At 37.9% G+C, this 16633-nt stretch overlaps 1 protein-coding gene across 6 annotated transcripts in view; it reads left to right on the forward strand.

Annotated features, from left to right (window-relative positions):
• BBOX1 (gamma-butyrobetaine hydroxylase 1) overlaps positions 1-15571 on the forward strand; it is an 81509-nt gene extending 65938 nt beyond the window's left edge. For all 6 annotated transcript variants that reach the window (XM_059929611.1, XM_059929612.1, XM_059929615.1 and 3 more), the window contains 2 exons: positions 13191-13357; positions 15119-15571. In XM_059929611.1, coding sequence (XP_059785594.1) covers positions 13191-13357; positions 15119-15279 — 328 coding nt within the window. In that variant the 3' untranslated portion in view covers positions 15280-15571. The remainder of the gene's footprint in view (positions 1-13190; positions 13358-15118) is intronic.
• Positions 15572-16633: the final 1062 nt, after the last annotated feature.

The raw sequence follows: 16633 nt of genomic DNA on the forward strand, positions 1-16633 counted from the left end.
GTAAAAGACCTGTACTCAGAAAACTATAAGACACTGATGAAAGAAATCAAAGATGACACAAACTGATGGAGAGATATACCATGTTCTTGGATTGGAAAAAACAATATTGTGAAAATGATTATACTACCCAAAGCAATCTACAGATTCAATGCAATCCCTATTAAATTACCAATGGCATTTTTTACAGAACTAGAACAAAAAATCTTAAAATTTGTGTGGAGACACAAATGACCCGAAAAGCCAAAGCAGTCTTTAGGGAAATAAACGGAGCTGGAGGAATCAGACTCTCTGACTTCAGACTTTACTACAAAGCTGCAGTAGTCAAGACAGTATGGTACTGGCACAAAAACAGAAATATGGATCAATGGAACAGGATAGAGACCCAAGAGATAAACCCATGCACCTATGGTCAACTAAACTATGACAAAGGAGGCAAGGATATATAATGGAGAAAAGAGAGTCTCTTCAATAAGTGGTGCTGGGAAAACTGGACAGCTACATGTAAAAGAATGAAATTGGAACACTCCCTAACACCATACACAAAAATAAGCTCAAAATGGATTAAAGACCAAAATGTAAGACCAGACACTATAAAACTCTTAGAGGAAAACATAGGAAGAACACTCTTTGACATAAATCACAGCAAGATCTTTTCTGACCTACCCACTGGAGTAATGGAAATAAAAACAAAAATAACAAATGGGAACAAATGAAACTTAAAAGCTTTTGCACAGAGTGAAGTAAGTCAGAAAGAGAAAAACAAATACCATATATTAAAGCATATATGTGGAATCTAAATAAATGGTACAGCTGAACCAGTTTGCAACGCAGAAATGAGACACAGATGTAGAGGACAAACGTATGGACACAAAGAGGGAAAAGCAGGGGGGTGGGGGGGTGGTGGTGGGATGAATTGGGGTATTGGGATTGATATACATACACTAATATGTATAAGATGGATAACTAATAAGAACCTGCTTTATAAAAAATAAAATATAATAAAATTCAAGAAAAAAAGAGAAAATAAATGGTAAGATTGTAGATTTAAACATGACCTTATCAATAATGACATTAAATATAAATGGGCTAAATACAACAATTAAAAAAAAGTTACCTTAAAACCCCATGACAAATTACCATTTTGTTGTGACACAATATGGTTGCAGATTCTTCAGGGCTAGAGGACAGAGGCAAAAAAACAAAAAAAAAAGAAAAAAAACTTAGCTATTGAGTGAGATTTTTTTTTTAACAGCTTTACTGCAGTATAATTGCTTTACAATGGTGTATTAGTTTCTGCTTTATTACAAAGTGAATCAGCTATACATATATATATATATATATCCCCATATCTCCTCCCTCTTGTGTTTCCCTCCCTCCCCCCTATCCCACCCCTCTATGTGCTCACAAAGCACCAAGCTGATCTACCTGTACTATGCAGCTGCTTCCCACTAGCTATCTATTTTACATTTGGTAGTATAGATAAGTCCATACCACTCTCTCACTTCGTCCCAGCTTGCCATTCCCCTTCTCATGTCCTCAAGTCCATTGTCTACGTCTGCATCTTTATTCCTGTCCTGCCCCTAGGTTCTTCAGAAACTGTTTTTGTTTTTTAGATTCCATATATATGTGTTAGCATACGGTATTTGTTTTTCTCTTTCTGACTTAGTTCACTCTGTATGACAAACTCTAGATCCATCCACCTCACTACAAATAACTCAATTTTGTTTCTTTTTATGGCTGACTAATATTCCATTGTATATATGGCCACATCTTCTTTATCCATTCATCTGTCAGTGGACACTTAGGTTGCTTCCATGTCCTGGCTATTGTAAATAGAGCTGCAATGAATATTGTGGTACATGACTCTTTTTGAATTATGGTTTTCTCAGGGTGTATGCCCAGTAGTGGGATTGCTGGGTCATATGGTAGTTCTAGTTTTAGTTTTTTAAGGAACCTCCATACTGTTCTCCATAGTGGCTATATCAATTTACATTCCCACCAACAGCGCAAGAGGGTTCCCTTTTCTCCACACCCTCTCCAGCGTTTATTGTTTGTAGATTTTTTGATGATGGCCATTCTGACTGGTGTGAGGTGATACCTCATTGTAGTTTTGACTTGCTTTCCTCTCATGATTTGTGATGTTGAGCATCCTTTCATATGTTTGTGGGTAATCCGTATATCTTCTTTGGAGAAAAGTCTATTTAGGTCTTCTGCCCATTTTTGGACTGGGTTGTTTGTTTTTTTGATATTGAGCTGCCTGAGCTGCTTGTGTATTTTGGAGATTAATCCTTTGTCAGTTGCTTCGTTTGCAAATATTTTCTCCCATTCTGACGGTTGTCTTTTCATCTTGTTTATGGTTTCCTTTGCTGTGCAAAAGCTTTGAAGTTTCATTAGGTCCCATTTGTTTATTTTTGTTTTCATTCCCATTTCTCTAGGAGGTGGGTCCAAAAGGATCTTGCTGTGATTTATGTCATAGAGTGTTCTGCCTATGTTTTCCTCTAACAGTTTTACAGTGTCTAGCCTTACATTTAGGTCTTTAATCCATTTTGAGTGTATTTTTCTGTATGGTGTAGGGAATGTTCTAATTTCACTCTTTTACATATAGCTGTCCAGTTTTCCCAGCACCACTTATTAAAGAGGCTGTCTTTTCTCCATTGTATATTTTGCCTGCTTTATCAAAAATAAGGTGACCATATGTGCATGGGTTTATCTATGGGCTTTCTATCCTGTTCCATTGATCTATATTTCTGTTTTTGTGCCAGTACCATACTGTCTTGATGACTGTAGCTTTGTACTGTAGTCTGAAATCAGGGAGCCTGATTCCTCCAGCTCCGCTTTTCTTTTTCAATATTGCTTTGTCTATTCAGGGTCTTTTGTGTTTCCATACAAATTGTGAAATTTTTTGTTCTAGTTCTGTGAAAAATGCCATTGGTAGTTTGATAGGGATTGCATTGAATCTGTAGATTGCTTTGGGTAGTATAGTCATTTTCACAACTTTGATTCTTCCATTCCAAGAATACGGTATATCTCTCCATCTGTTTGTATCATCTTTAATTTCTTTCATCAGTGTCTTATAGTTTTCTGCATACAGGTCTTTTGTCTCCTTAGGTAGGTTTATTCCAGGTATTTTATTCTTTTTGTTGCAATGGTAAATGGGAGTGTTACCTTAATTTCTCTCTCAGATTTTTCATCATTAGTGTATAGGAATGCAGGAGATTTCTGTGCATTAATGTTGTATCCTGCTGTTTTACCAAATTCATTGATTACCTCTACTAGTTTTCTGGTACCATCTTTAGGATTCTCTATGTATGGTGTCATGTCATCTGCAAACAGTGACAACTTTATTTCTTCTTTTCCAGTTTAGATTCCTTTTATTTCTTTTTCTTCTCTGATTGTTGTGGCTAAAACTTCCAAAACTATGTTGAATAATAGTGGTGAGAGTGGGCAACCTTGTCTTGTTCCTGATCTTAGGGGAAATGGTTTCAGTTTTTCACCATTAAGAACGATGTTGGCTGTGAGTTTGTCATATATGGCCTTTATTATGTTGAGGTAACTTCCTCTATGCTTACTTGCTGGAGGGTTTTTATCATAAATGGGTATTGAATTTTGTTGAAAGATTTTCCTCCATCTATTGAGATGATCATATGGTTTTTCTCCTTCAGTTTGTTAATATGGTTTATCACATTGATTGATTTGCATATATTGAAGAAACCTTGCATTCCTGTGATAAACCCCACTTGATCATGGTGTATGATCCTTTTAATGTGTTGTTGGATTCTGTTTGCTAGTATTTTTTTTTCACACACACACACTGTATTTTATTTTTACAAGAGATAAATAGACTGACACCAAGCATTGTACATGGATGACCACAACAAAAGCAACAATGATTGCAATTACCAAAAATGAAACACACTCATACTATGTCATAATATTGACATTCAGTCCAGTAAACCTCCACTGTAACAGTTCCTTTACTTTGCAGTGAAAATTGATTTGTATATTCTTTGCCTCTGAGTCCTTGTGGGATTTTTTTTTTCAATTCAAACAGAAAGTCACAAAAATTATACTCATCCTCATCAGTTCACTCAGTCCCATGTAATTAATTTTTATTTTATCTTGATCTTTTGTTAGCACTTTTATGAGTTCATCAGTTTTTCATTAGAGTTCTGAAAATGCTTATTCATTCAGTTCAGCAGTACAGTCAGTTACCAGAAACCTGTACTTGTCAGAGTCTTTTCCATGAATTTCTTGAAGATGAAACCCTTTTATAGGAACATATTTGCAAAAGCATCAGAGTACATCCAGAACTGTCTGTAAATGACAAAAGACTTAAAAATGACCACGGTTGGGGCTTCCCTGGTGGCGCAGTGGTTGAGAATCTGCTTGCCAATGCAGGGGACACGGGTTCGAGCCCTGGTCTGGGAAGATCCCACATGCCACCGAGCAACTAGGCCCGTGAGCCACAACTACTGAGCCTGCGCATCTGGAGCCTGTGCTCTACAACAAGAGAGGCCACGATAGTGAGAGGCCCGCGCACTGCGATGAAGAGTGGCCCCTGCTTGCTGCAACTAGAGAAAGCCCTCACAGAAATGAAGACCCAACACAGCCAAAAATAAAAAAAAAAAAAAAAAAAAAAGTTTCCCTCTTAAAAAAAAAAAAAAATGACCACGGTTAAAGATTTGATGAAAGTTCATAATAATGCAGTTGACAAGAAAATTAGTTATTTCTGAGATATACATTTTAAAGTAATAACTAGGATTATGACATAAGATTATACCAGAACATATAAGATTTTTAGAAATTTCATGTAATGTCTGAAACATTTATATTAACATATGTCCATACAAATAACCCAATGAAAGTTTAGTATTAGTTGTTTTGTTTGTTTGTTTTTTTATACTGCAGGTTCTTATTAGTCATCAATTTTATACACATCAGTGTATACATGTCAATCCCAACCGCCCAATTGGGTGTTTGCTAGTATTTTGTTGAGGATTTTTGCATCTATGTTCATCAGTGATATTGGCCTGTAGTTTTCTTTCTTTGTGACATCTTTGTCTGGTTTTGGTATCAGGGTGATGGTGGCCTCATAGAATGAGTGTGGGAGTGTTCTTCCCTCTGCTATATTTTGGAAGAGTTTGAGAAGGATAGGTGTTAGCTCTTCTCTAAATGTTTGATAGCATTCACCTGTGAAGCCATCTGGTCCTTGGCTGTTTGTTGGAAGATTTTTAATCACAGTCTCAATTTCACTGCTTGTGATTGGTCTGTTTATATTTTCTATTTCTTCCTGGTTCAGTCTCTGAAGGTTGTGCTTTTCTAAGAATTTGTCCATTTCTTCCAGGCTGTCCATTTTACTGGCATATAATTGCTTGTAGTAATCCCTCATGACCCTTTGTATTTCTGCAGTGTCAGTTGTTACTTCTCCTTTTTCATTTCTAATTCTATTGATTTGAGTCTTCTCCCTTTTTGTTCTTGATGAGTCTGCCTAATGGTTTATCAATTTTGTTTATTTTCTCAAAGAACCAGCTTTTAGTTTTATTGATCTTTGCTACTGTTTTCTTCATTTCTTTTTCATTTATTTCCGATCTGATTTTTATGATTTCTTTCCTTCTGCTAACTTTGGGGTTTTTGTGTTCTTCTTTCTCTAATTGCTTTAAGTGTAAGGTTAGGTTGTTACTTTGAGATGTTTCTTGTTTCTTGTGGTAGGATTGTGTTGCTATAAACTTCCCTCATAGAACTGCTTTTGCTGCATCCCATGGGTTTTGGGTTGTCGTGTTTTCATTGTCATTTGTTTCTAGGTATTTTTGTATTTCTTCTTTGATTTCTTCAGTGATCTCTTGGTTATTTAGTAGTGTATTGTTTAGTCTCCATGTGTTTGTATATTTTGCAGATTTTTTTTCCTGTAATTGATATCTAGTCTCATAGCGTTGTGGTTGGAAATGATAATTGATATGATTTCAATTTTCTTAAATTTACCAAGGCTTGATTTGTGACCCAAGTTATGATCTATCCTGGAGAATGTTCCTTGAGCACTTGAAAAGAAAGTGTATGCTGTTATTTTGGGATAGAATGTCTTATAAATATCAATTAAGTGCATCTTGTTTAATGTATCACTTAAAGCTTGTGTTTCCTTATTTATTTTCATTTTAGATGATCTGTCCATTTGTGAAGTGGGGTGTTAAAGTCTCCTACTATGATTCTGTTACTGTCAATTTCCCCTTTTGTGGCTATTAGCATTTGCCTTATATATTGAGGTGCTCCTTTGTTGGGTGCATAAATATTTACAATTGTTATAACTTCTTCTTGGCTTGATCCCTTGATCATCATGTAGTGTCCTTCTTTGTCTCTTGCAATAGTCTTTATTTTAAAGTCTCCTGTGTCTGATATGAGAATTGCTACTCCAGCTTTCTTTTGATTTCCATTTGCATGGAATATCTTTTTCCATCCCCTCACTTTCAGTCTGTATGTGTCCCTAGGTCTGAAGTGGGTCTCCTGTAGACAGCATATATATGGGCCTTGTTTTTGTATCCATTCAGCCAGTCTATGTCTTTTGGGGAAGCGTTTAATCCCTTTACATTTAAGGTAATTATCGATATGTATGTTCCTAGTACCATTTTCTTAATTCATTTGGGTTTGTTATTGTAGGTCTTTTCCTTCTCTTGTGTTTCCTGCCTAGAGAAGTTCCTTTAGCATTTGTTGTAAAGCTGGTTTGGTGGTGCTGAATTCTCTTAGCTTTTGCTTGTCTGTAAATGTTTTACTTTCTCTGTCAAATCTGAATGAGATCCTTGCTGGGTAGAATAACCTTGGTTGTAGGTTTTCCCTTTCATCACTTTAAATATGTCCTGCCACTCCCTTCAGGCTTGCAGAGTTTTTGCTGAAGGATCAGCTGTTAACCTGATGGGGATTCCCTTGTGTGTTATTTGTTGTTTTTCCCTTGCTGCTTTTAGTATTTTTTCTTTGTATTTAATTTTTGATGGTTTGATTAATATGTGTCTTGGCGTGTTTCTGCTTGGATTTATCCTGTATTTGACTCTCTGTGCTTTCTGGACTTGATTAACTATTTCCTTTCCCATATTAGGGTAGTCTTCAACTATAATCTCTTCAAGTATTTTCTCAATCCTTTTCTTTTTCTCTTCTTCTTCTGGGACCCCTATAATTCGAATGTTGGTGAGTTTAATGTTGTCCCAGAGGTCTCTGAGACTGTCCTCAATTGTTTTTATTCTTTTGTCTTTATTCTGCTCTGCAGTAGTTATTTCCCTTATTTTATCTTCCAGGTCAGTTATCCGTTATTCTGCCTCAGTTATTCTGCTACTGTTTCCTTCTAGAGAATTTTTAATTTCATTTGTGTTGTTCATCATTGTTTGTTTGCTCTTTAGTTCTTCTAGGTCCTTGTTAAACGTTTCTTGTATTTTCTCCATTCTATTTCCAAGATTTTGGATCACATTTACTATCAATACTCTGAATTCTTTTTCAAGTAGACTGCCTATTTCCTCTTCATGTGTTTGGTCTGGTGGCTTTTTACCTTGCTCCTTCATCTGTTGTGTGTTTCTTTGTCTTCTCATTTTGCTTAACTTACTGTGTTTGTGGTCTCCTTTTCACAGCCTGCAGGTTCATAGATCCTCTTGTTTGTGGTGTCTGCCCCCAGTGGCTAGTGTTGGCTCAGTGGTTTGTGTAGGCTTCCTGGTGGAAGGGACTAGTGCCTGTGTTCTGGTGTTTGAGGCTGAATTTGTCTTTCTGGTGGGCAGGTCCACGTCCAGTGGTGTGTTTTGGGGTGTCTGTGACCTTATTATGATTTTAGGCAGCCTCTCTGCTAATGGGTGAGATTGTGTTCCTGTCTTGCTAGTTTTTTGGCATAGGATGTCCAGCACTGTAGCTTGCTGTTTGTTGCGTGGAGCTGGGTCTTAGCGTTGAGATGGAGATCTCTGGGAGAGCTTTCGCCATTTGATATTACATGGAGCCATGAGGTCTCTAGTGGACCAATGTCCTGACCTCAGCTCTCCCACCTTCTCAGCTCAGAAGTAAAGGAAGAAAAAAAGAAAGAAAGATAGGAAAAAATAAATAAAATAAAATAATGTTATTAAAAGAAGAAATAATTATTAAAAATAAAATAATTAAAAAGTAATAAAAAAAGAGAGCAACCAAATGAAAAAACAAATATACCAATGATAACAAGTGCTAAAAACTATACTAAAAAAAAAACAACGGACAGACAGAAGCCTTGGACAAATGGTCAAATCAAAGCTATAAGACAAAATCACACACAGAAGCCTACACATACACAGTCACAAAAAGAGAAAAAGGAAAAAAAAAAAAAATATGTATATATATATATATATATATATATATATATATATATATATATATATATCTCGTTGCTCCCAAAGTCCACTGCCTAAATTTTGGGATGATTCGTTGTCTATTCAGGTATTCCACAGATGCAGGTACATCAAGTTGATTGTGGATATTTAACCCGCTGCTCCTGAGGCTGCTGGGAGAGATTTCCCTTTCTCTTCTTTGTTCGCACAGCTCCTGGGGTTCAGCTTTGGATTTGGCCCTGTCTCTGCATGTAGGTCGCCTGAGGGCGTCTGTTCTTCACCCAGACAGGACGGGGTTAAAGGAGCAGCTGCTTCGGGGGCTCTGGCTCACCCAGGCCGGGGGGAGAGAGGGGTACGGATGCAGGGCGAGCCTGCGGCGGCGGAGGCCAGCGTGACGTTGCAGCAGCCTGAGGCGCGCCGTGCGTTCTCCCGGGGAAGTTGTCCCTGGATCACGGGACCCTGGCAGTGGCGGGCTGCACAGGCTCCCGGGAGGGGCGGTGTGGAGAGTGACCTGTGCTCACACACAGGCTTCTTGGTGGCGGCAGCAGCAGCCTTAGCGTCTCATGCCCGTCTCTGGGGTCCGCGCTGATCGCTGCGGCTCGCACCCGTCTCTGGAGCTCGTTTAGGCGGCGCTCTGAATCCCCTCTCCTTGTGCGCCACGAAACAAAGAGGCAAGAAAAAGTCTCTTACCTCTTTGGCAGCTCCAGACCTTTTCCCGGACTCCCTCCCGGCTAGCTGTGGTGCACTAGCCCCTTCAGGCTGTGTTCATGCCGCCAACCCCAGTCCTCTCCCTGGGATCCAACCTCCAAAGCCAGAGCCTCAGCTCCCAGCCCCCGCCCACCCCGGCGGGTGAGCAGACAAGCCTCTCGGGCTGGTGAGTGCTACTCAGCACCGAGCCTCCGTGCGGGAATCTCTCCGCTTTGCCCTCCGCACCCCTGTGGCTGCGCTCTCCTCCATGGCTCTGAAGCTTCCCCCCTCCGCCACCCGCAGTCTCCGCCCGTGAAGGGGCTTCCCAGTGTGTGGAAACCTTTCCTCCTTCACAGCTCCCTCCCACTGGTGCAGGTCCCGTCCCTATTCTTTTGTCTCTGTTATTTCTTTTTTCTTTTGCCCTACCCAGGTACGTGGGGAGTTTCTTGCCTTTTGGGAAGTCCGAGGTCTTTTGCCAGCGTTCAGTAGGTGTTCTGTAGGAGCTGTTCCAAATGTAGATGTATTTCTGATGTATTTGTGGGGAGGAAGGTGATCTCCACGTCTTACTCTTCCGCCATCTTGAAGGTCTCCTTGAGTGAGATTAACTGAATATCTATCATCATAATTTGCTTTTGTTATTTTTTGCAATAAAATTCCAGAATTTGGCCATTATCAAGGTCTAAGGGATATCCCTAGAGAATATCAAGTGGTTAACATTAATTCACTTAAAATGTATTTTTAACAACAGGAGATGAAACAAAGAGAGTTTTCAGTTAATCAAGGGCCTTGGTCCCCTGAGTGTTTGGGTTAATTTTCCTGGTGGTCAAATCTTTTAAGTCTTTTGAGATGCTTATGTCCTATCTAGTACAAAAAGATCTTGGAGGCTGTTGAGAAAGTTAAGTATCATGCAGTACAATAAAAAACAAAGTAACTAGGATGAAAATAATAGTGAGATTAAGCTATAGTGTTGCATCCTACTGGTTACAAATTCAGTCACATGAACACAACTCCTCTTTTTATCTGTGAGTTGTTGGTCAAGTGACTTATTCTTGCTAAGCCACGAAAAGGAGTAATTGTCAGTAAAAAAAAAAAAAAAAAAAGGAGTGATATTAATACCTACCACATGACAATTGTAGTGGGAATTATAGAGATAGATAATATACAGACAGCCCTGTCAGAGTGCCTGGATCAGAAAGGGCAGAATAAATTTTACCTAGCCATAATTTTCATAATCCAACACATATACTGGTGATAGATTTTAATTTCAGCTCTGAGTTTCTAAAGACCAAAGCAAGGAGGGAACATAATCTGTTTGCAAGATTTGAGATGCTTTTAAAGTCTGAAATAAATTTTTCTTGCATAAAATGTGATGTGGTGGGCAAGACCATAATGATATTCTCACAACAAATTCACATCACATCTCTCAATGAGAAATAATATTTTAACTAACGAGGCGTATCCACAGCATCCACTTGGATTGTAGGAGATGATTCTACCGTCTTTTCCTTGGGTTCTATTATTGGCATCACTGATGATGTTTTGCTTTTACTAATTTGCAGTCACCATGTAGCTTGTTTATGTTTAAATGCTTGTCCTTTATGCATAGCTAATACATAGCTGGTTATTCCTCATCTTTGGGGGCTTTTTACCCTTCCTCAGCATATAATCCTACATCAAAACCTTCCTTTCATTCTGTTTTTGCACACAGCATATCCTGCTTACTAAGATTCAATTTTGCATTTTAGGTTGATCTTCAAGATGCCAGCCACTCATCTCCTCTAACATTCTTCAATCCTCAGGATAACATCTTTTCTAGACCTCATAACTAAATTTACTTTCTCTTTCTCCTTAGGTCATTACTGAGAATGCTAAATAACAAATTTGTTTCTTATTTTCTCATATAGAAGGTAGATACCAGGTGAAAAGAGACAGAGGCTGTGTTACACACACGTACACACACAGAGAAATTGCTTATTTTTGCCCACATGTGTGAACTCTGGGAAATGAAAACTTAATACAATGTACCACGGGACACACAATTCTGATTTCATGAGATTAACGAATCACGAAGTTCCTTTCAAAGATATGTGAGGATACATACATGGACTCTAAAAGAGAGAGCTCATAACTAGCATAACCATTCCCATGCAAGAATTACGGTGTTAGTGGAAAAAGAAGCATCACCAGAGTGGCTGGGATGGAAGACCCCAAGAAGTTTCAAAGATGTGACATACTTGTCAGTATCACGGAGGATGACACAAAGGGTGTCATTGGTATATGTACGGAACATAATGCAGGGGGGGAGGAGGGAATGTGGGTCAGGAACAGTCAGGCTAGAATTTTAAAGATAAGATGAAAGGGCGAAATGCCCTCAGAAACTGTGAAAGGGGTCTGAAACCAGCAGTATGAACACTAATGGGGCAATTGAAAGGCCAAGCACTGTCCTTTGTACCCCTCAAACCCAGAGGTCCACAGTCTCTTCTGCTGACTGACCTCTTCCTTGATTCTTTGTTCATAAAGCCACGACCTGCAGGCCACAGAGTATCCTTTATCTATGTGGAGAAGATGCAGCAACAGGGGAGGGCCCTTCACTGCCTATTCAGTCATATTTGTATTTTATCAATGCATATAAATTCAAGTTCTAAGAGCCTTTTTTGAAAACCTGTTCCTTTCTTACATTCTTCCCCTATATGGTTCAATAGGTAGTTTTCAGTCACTATTCAATAAGCAAAGAGTTGCTGCTAATCACTATTTCTTAGAGTTTATCATTACATTTGCCATTGGCTCAGAGGATTGACTATTAATCTGAGGCACAAAGCACAGGGGCCCAGATAGCCATACTTTGTATACCACAGGCCATTGCATCCGTCCTCCCATAACCTAGCTTGTTGATAATGGTTCACTCTGTGTGAGCAGCCAGCTAAGTGTAATCTAGACCCCAAATCAGTGTCACCAACCCCTGGAACGTGACAGTCTGTTCAGTTTGACCCATCAGTCAGCTGTTGGTTCACATTACCACCTCCTAAGCTGGCGCAGGAGTAATTCTTGGCACTTTGTCACCATCCTTGCCCACCTTCAGTTTTTATCCATCCCTCCTGTACCTAAAGAAAAGGTAAAGTTGGTTGATGTTTTAGAACTGGATAAAAGTCCACCTTCTGAATAAGCTAAAAAAAAATTTTGTCTCTTCCTTTTGTCTCTGTGTCTAAATGGTCATGCCTTGCTAATTATAACCAGCAAACTTAAATTTAGAAATAATGTTATCATTTGTTACATTGAAAACAGTATTATGTTACATTGTCATGATCATGATTTATATTCTAGGAAAGAATATAGAGATCACAATATTAGGATCTCCCAAGGTACTAAAAAGACCTTGGTACTCTCTAAATGTACTGAAAAAATATATACAAAGTTACATATGCAACAAATATTTAATAACTGCCTGTTATATCCAGGATCTATGTTAATTGCTGGGAATACAACATTAAATGAGATTCAGTATCAGTCTTCTAGAAGCCTATACACTAAGATACATAGTATAGATGGAAAGATCCAAAGAAAGAATGTGCCTCAGGCTAGACTCTTCTTTTTCTGTGCCTCGGTTTCCCCATCTATAAACTAGGGGTTGAAATAGAACAGAGTATTTCCAATTTTTAAAAAACAAATTTTTCTTCCCAATATTGTTCCAGTAAAATCATATTTAAAACCTCCATAGATGAAACATATAAAGTGATTGACCTATGAACTGTAACATAAAAATATTTTAATATGTAAAATATGTAAAATGTAAATATGTAAAAGCTACTGTTTGTAAAAAGCTACAAACATATGTAAAATATGTTAATAATATGTAAAAGCTACTGTTTTAAAGAATAAAGAATGAATTTATTTTCCTAAATAAACAAACAAATTTTAACTGGAATTTCTCAGAAACATTTATTTTAAATTAATTTGAATCAATTCTGGCACTTATGTAGTAAGATTTCAAAAAATTCTTGCTAAATGAATATGTGAAAAAAAACAAATGAATACATTGTACCACAGATACTTTAATATCTTCTGTACATGTGTTTGGATTCTTTAATATTGTATTTCAGAAATATCTTCCAAGATGAAATGACCCTTACAAATGTAAAAAGATACTTCATGACTTCTATATTTTAACTTTTTCTCTTTGAAAAATAGATTAGACGATAAAGGCCAAGTGGTTCGCATCAACTTCAATAATGCAACTAGAGACACAATATTTGACATACCTGTTGAAAGAGTTCAGCCTTTTTATGCTGCTCTGAAGGAGTTTGTTGACCTCATGAATTGTAAAGAATTCAAGTTTACTTTCAAGATGAATCCAGGTCAGTGAACACATTTTCTCAGGCAACTGAAAGAATGGATTTTCTTCAACCTTAACCATTTAGCACAATATCTAGAGCAGTGTTTCTCAAACATGGCATGTGGAACACTAACATCAGAGTCTTGGTGAGCAGCCAACTTGCTTAAATAGCAGACTCCTGGCCCCTACCCTTCCTCTAAATTGACTCTCCAGACTTTAAAGTACTCATTTTAATAAGTTCCTAGGTAATCCTTAAGCACACCAAAATTTAATAACCTCTAACCTAAAGCATAAATATTGAAAGACAAGCTACAGACCAAAAAAAATCTCATGTCTGATATGAAGACTGATGACTTATATTTTCTATTCTGATAGCCAATCAATACAAACTGAAATCTGTACTTAATTTTTCTATCTTGGTAAATAAACAAAATTATCTCCATGAGCCTCACTCTAAAGTACATGAGTAGGGTTTACTCATTACGCTTATCTGATCTGGCAAACATGGTGCTACGTGAAATAAAGAAGTACTTGAAGTATTCCAGCCACTTGGATAAAGGAGCAGAAAGCACTATGGTTTTTCTGGACTATCTCTACTCAATGAAGTGACATCAAACTTGAGGCTTTTGATATCTAAAATAAAAAGCATAATTTCTCCCTCCTGCTGATTGGGCCAAGTGGAGATACTTTTCATGTGTGATTATTTTTTGAATTGATCTTTGGTACAATAAGGTAATACTAGAAATCTCCATAAATCTGCTGCTATGAAGTCAACACCAAGTTGAGTTTAAGAGCAGTAACATGTAAAATGGAAATACCATGGGAGAAAAATACCCCCAAAATAGGAGTTGGAATTCAAGCTTCACCATTCAATGGCAGTGTATCTCCTGGCAAGTGCCTCAACTGCTCAGAGCAGAGTTTTCTCATTTATGAAAATATGATATAATACTCTCCTTTCAAGATTTTTATGAGGCATAAAAATTATGTACATAAAATACTAAGAACATGAAAGACAAACCAAGAATGTCACTATCCTTATAATTGTTTGAAGCTGTTAAAGTAGAAATAAATACTTCTTAAGTCAGAAGGAGAAAAACAAATACCATATGATATCACTTATATGTGGAATCTAAATTATGACACAAATGAACCTATATGTGGAATCTAAAATATGACACAAATGAAACAGACTCACAGACATAGAGAACAGACTTGTGGTTGCCAACGGGGAGAAGGTTGGGGAAAGGGATGGATTGGACGTTTGGGGTTAACAGATGAAAACTATTATATATAGAATGGATAAACAACAAGGTCCTACTATATATCACAGGGAATTATATTCAATATCCTGTAATAAACCATAATGGAAAAGAATGTATATATAACTGAATCACTTTGCTGTACAGCAGAAATTAACACAATATTATAAATCAACTATACTTCAATTTAAAAAAAAAAACACTTCTGAGTAAGAGATAAGTAACCATCAGGAAGAACAATTCAAAAGTTTTATACAGAGATAATACTTTAAGTAAGAATTATAAAAGTATCTACAAGCGCCCCCCAAGCTCTGTAGTTCAAATGTCAAAAGGTCTAAAGCAGTCTCCATTCAGTGGGCCTGATTTGTATGAAAAAGCAAATGTGCAGTTTTATGTAAAGAAATAAACATGTTGTGTCTTGATGTGAACCAAGTAGCAATGCTATTTTGCAGTTTACATTTTCTAGCTCAGCAAATCATTTACACACAGAATTATATTCATATTGAAAAAAATCTTTTGTCTAGGTGATGTGATTACCTTTGATAACTGGCGCTTACTTCATGGCCGACGGAGCTATGAAGCAGGAACTGAGATATCCCGCCATCTAGAAGGAGCTTATGCCGATTGGGATGTGGTCATGTCAAGGCTTCGTATCTTAAGGCAGAGTGTCCGGAATAGAAACTGAATCTCCTGTCGATAAGATTCCAGTGGGTGTATTTTATAAGATATGGCAAGGTTATTTGTCTTCACAGGCCATGAGCCATGTCAGTAACACATTAATTTCTTTAACACAAGAGTTCTCTTTTCTTTGTAGTCATATACAGTGCCAACTTTTTAGATGTTGTAGCCATGCTCTCTCTTTTTCAAATAAAGCATCTCCTCTGTCCAATTGCATATACGATCTAATTTCTTTTGCCCATCTGTGAGAGTCTCCAGAATGCCTTCAAATAGTTTTGTATCAAAGTTTTTCTTCAAGTAAGGCTTCTTTTAAATAAAGCTTTTGTTTCAAATAAAGGTTGTGTTTCAAATAAAACTTGTCTCAAAACATGTTTCTGCTCTGTTGCCTGGAGGGTCTCATTTTTCATGACTGCATATGGCTGTCTTTAGCATGCTTGGGAAGAGCCTTCATATTTTCAAAGATCTCTTTTGTTTACTCTTATTACAGAATTACGTGACCCCAATTTCCAGACCTCACCAACCTGGTGATCTCAGCATTTCTTTTAATACATAAATTATGATACCAAATCCAAGAATGTGCCAAATGAAAAGAAAATCTAGTTCCACCCCCCACCAAGTTGCTCTTGCCCCAAATAAATACTCCCAAGGACTGCCAGCATAGCTTACCCCTGTCCATGGATCAGTTCTCCTCACTCCTTGCGTTCAACTAATAACTAGAAAAGGTAGAAACAAGATGCATGCAACACTCATAAGTGGACATGATGTTTGTTAACCTCTGGACAGCTTGACCTGCTGGTCTTGGCTTCTTATATGGCCACTGCCTTGCCTCCAGTGATGGAACACAGGTGTCACCACTGGCCATGAAAGTTCCACTCCGGTTGTGCCCAGTCCCTTCCCTACCTCTGCCGAAAAGGGGAGTCTCAGCATTTCCTCTTGCTGAAATCCTGATAGTACATAGATTTTTAGTCCGTACATTTTGGGACCTAACCAAGCCTCCTATTTCAAAAGTCTTAATCACTGCCACCGCTGTAGAGCTCTACCTGTCACCTTAAGACCGAGTGAAAACACTACTTCCATCCATGCTTTAACTTTTGTTTCACACTCATAGTGTGCCCATGGCACTGGGAGTCTGGATCAAAAGTGTCTTAGGCCTATGTCAGCACACCCCTCTATTTTCTGAACTCTGGTAGTAAGTCCACATCGCCTGCCCAGGCTCCTCTTTCTCTTGGAACACTGTCCCTTTCTGGGGCCTTCTTTGTCCTTTCCCATCATCTGGTCTTGCCTGGGGCTACTATAGTACACCACACATGTTTGATTCCTCTATACTTCAAATGAAATGGGTTGGTTTCCCAGTCCCACCT

Source organism: Balaenoptera ricei, chromosome 8 (assembly GCF_028023285.1).
Source record: "Balaenoptera ricei isolate mBalRic1 chromosome 8, mBalRic1.hap2, whole genome shotgun sequence".
Classification (NCBI taxonomy): Eukaryota; Metazoa; Chordata; class Mammalia; order Artiodactyla; family Balaenopteridae; genus Balaenoptera; species Balaenoptera ricei.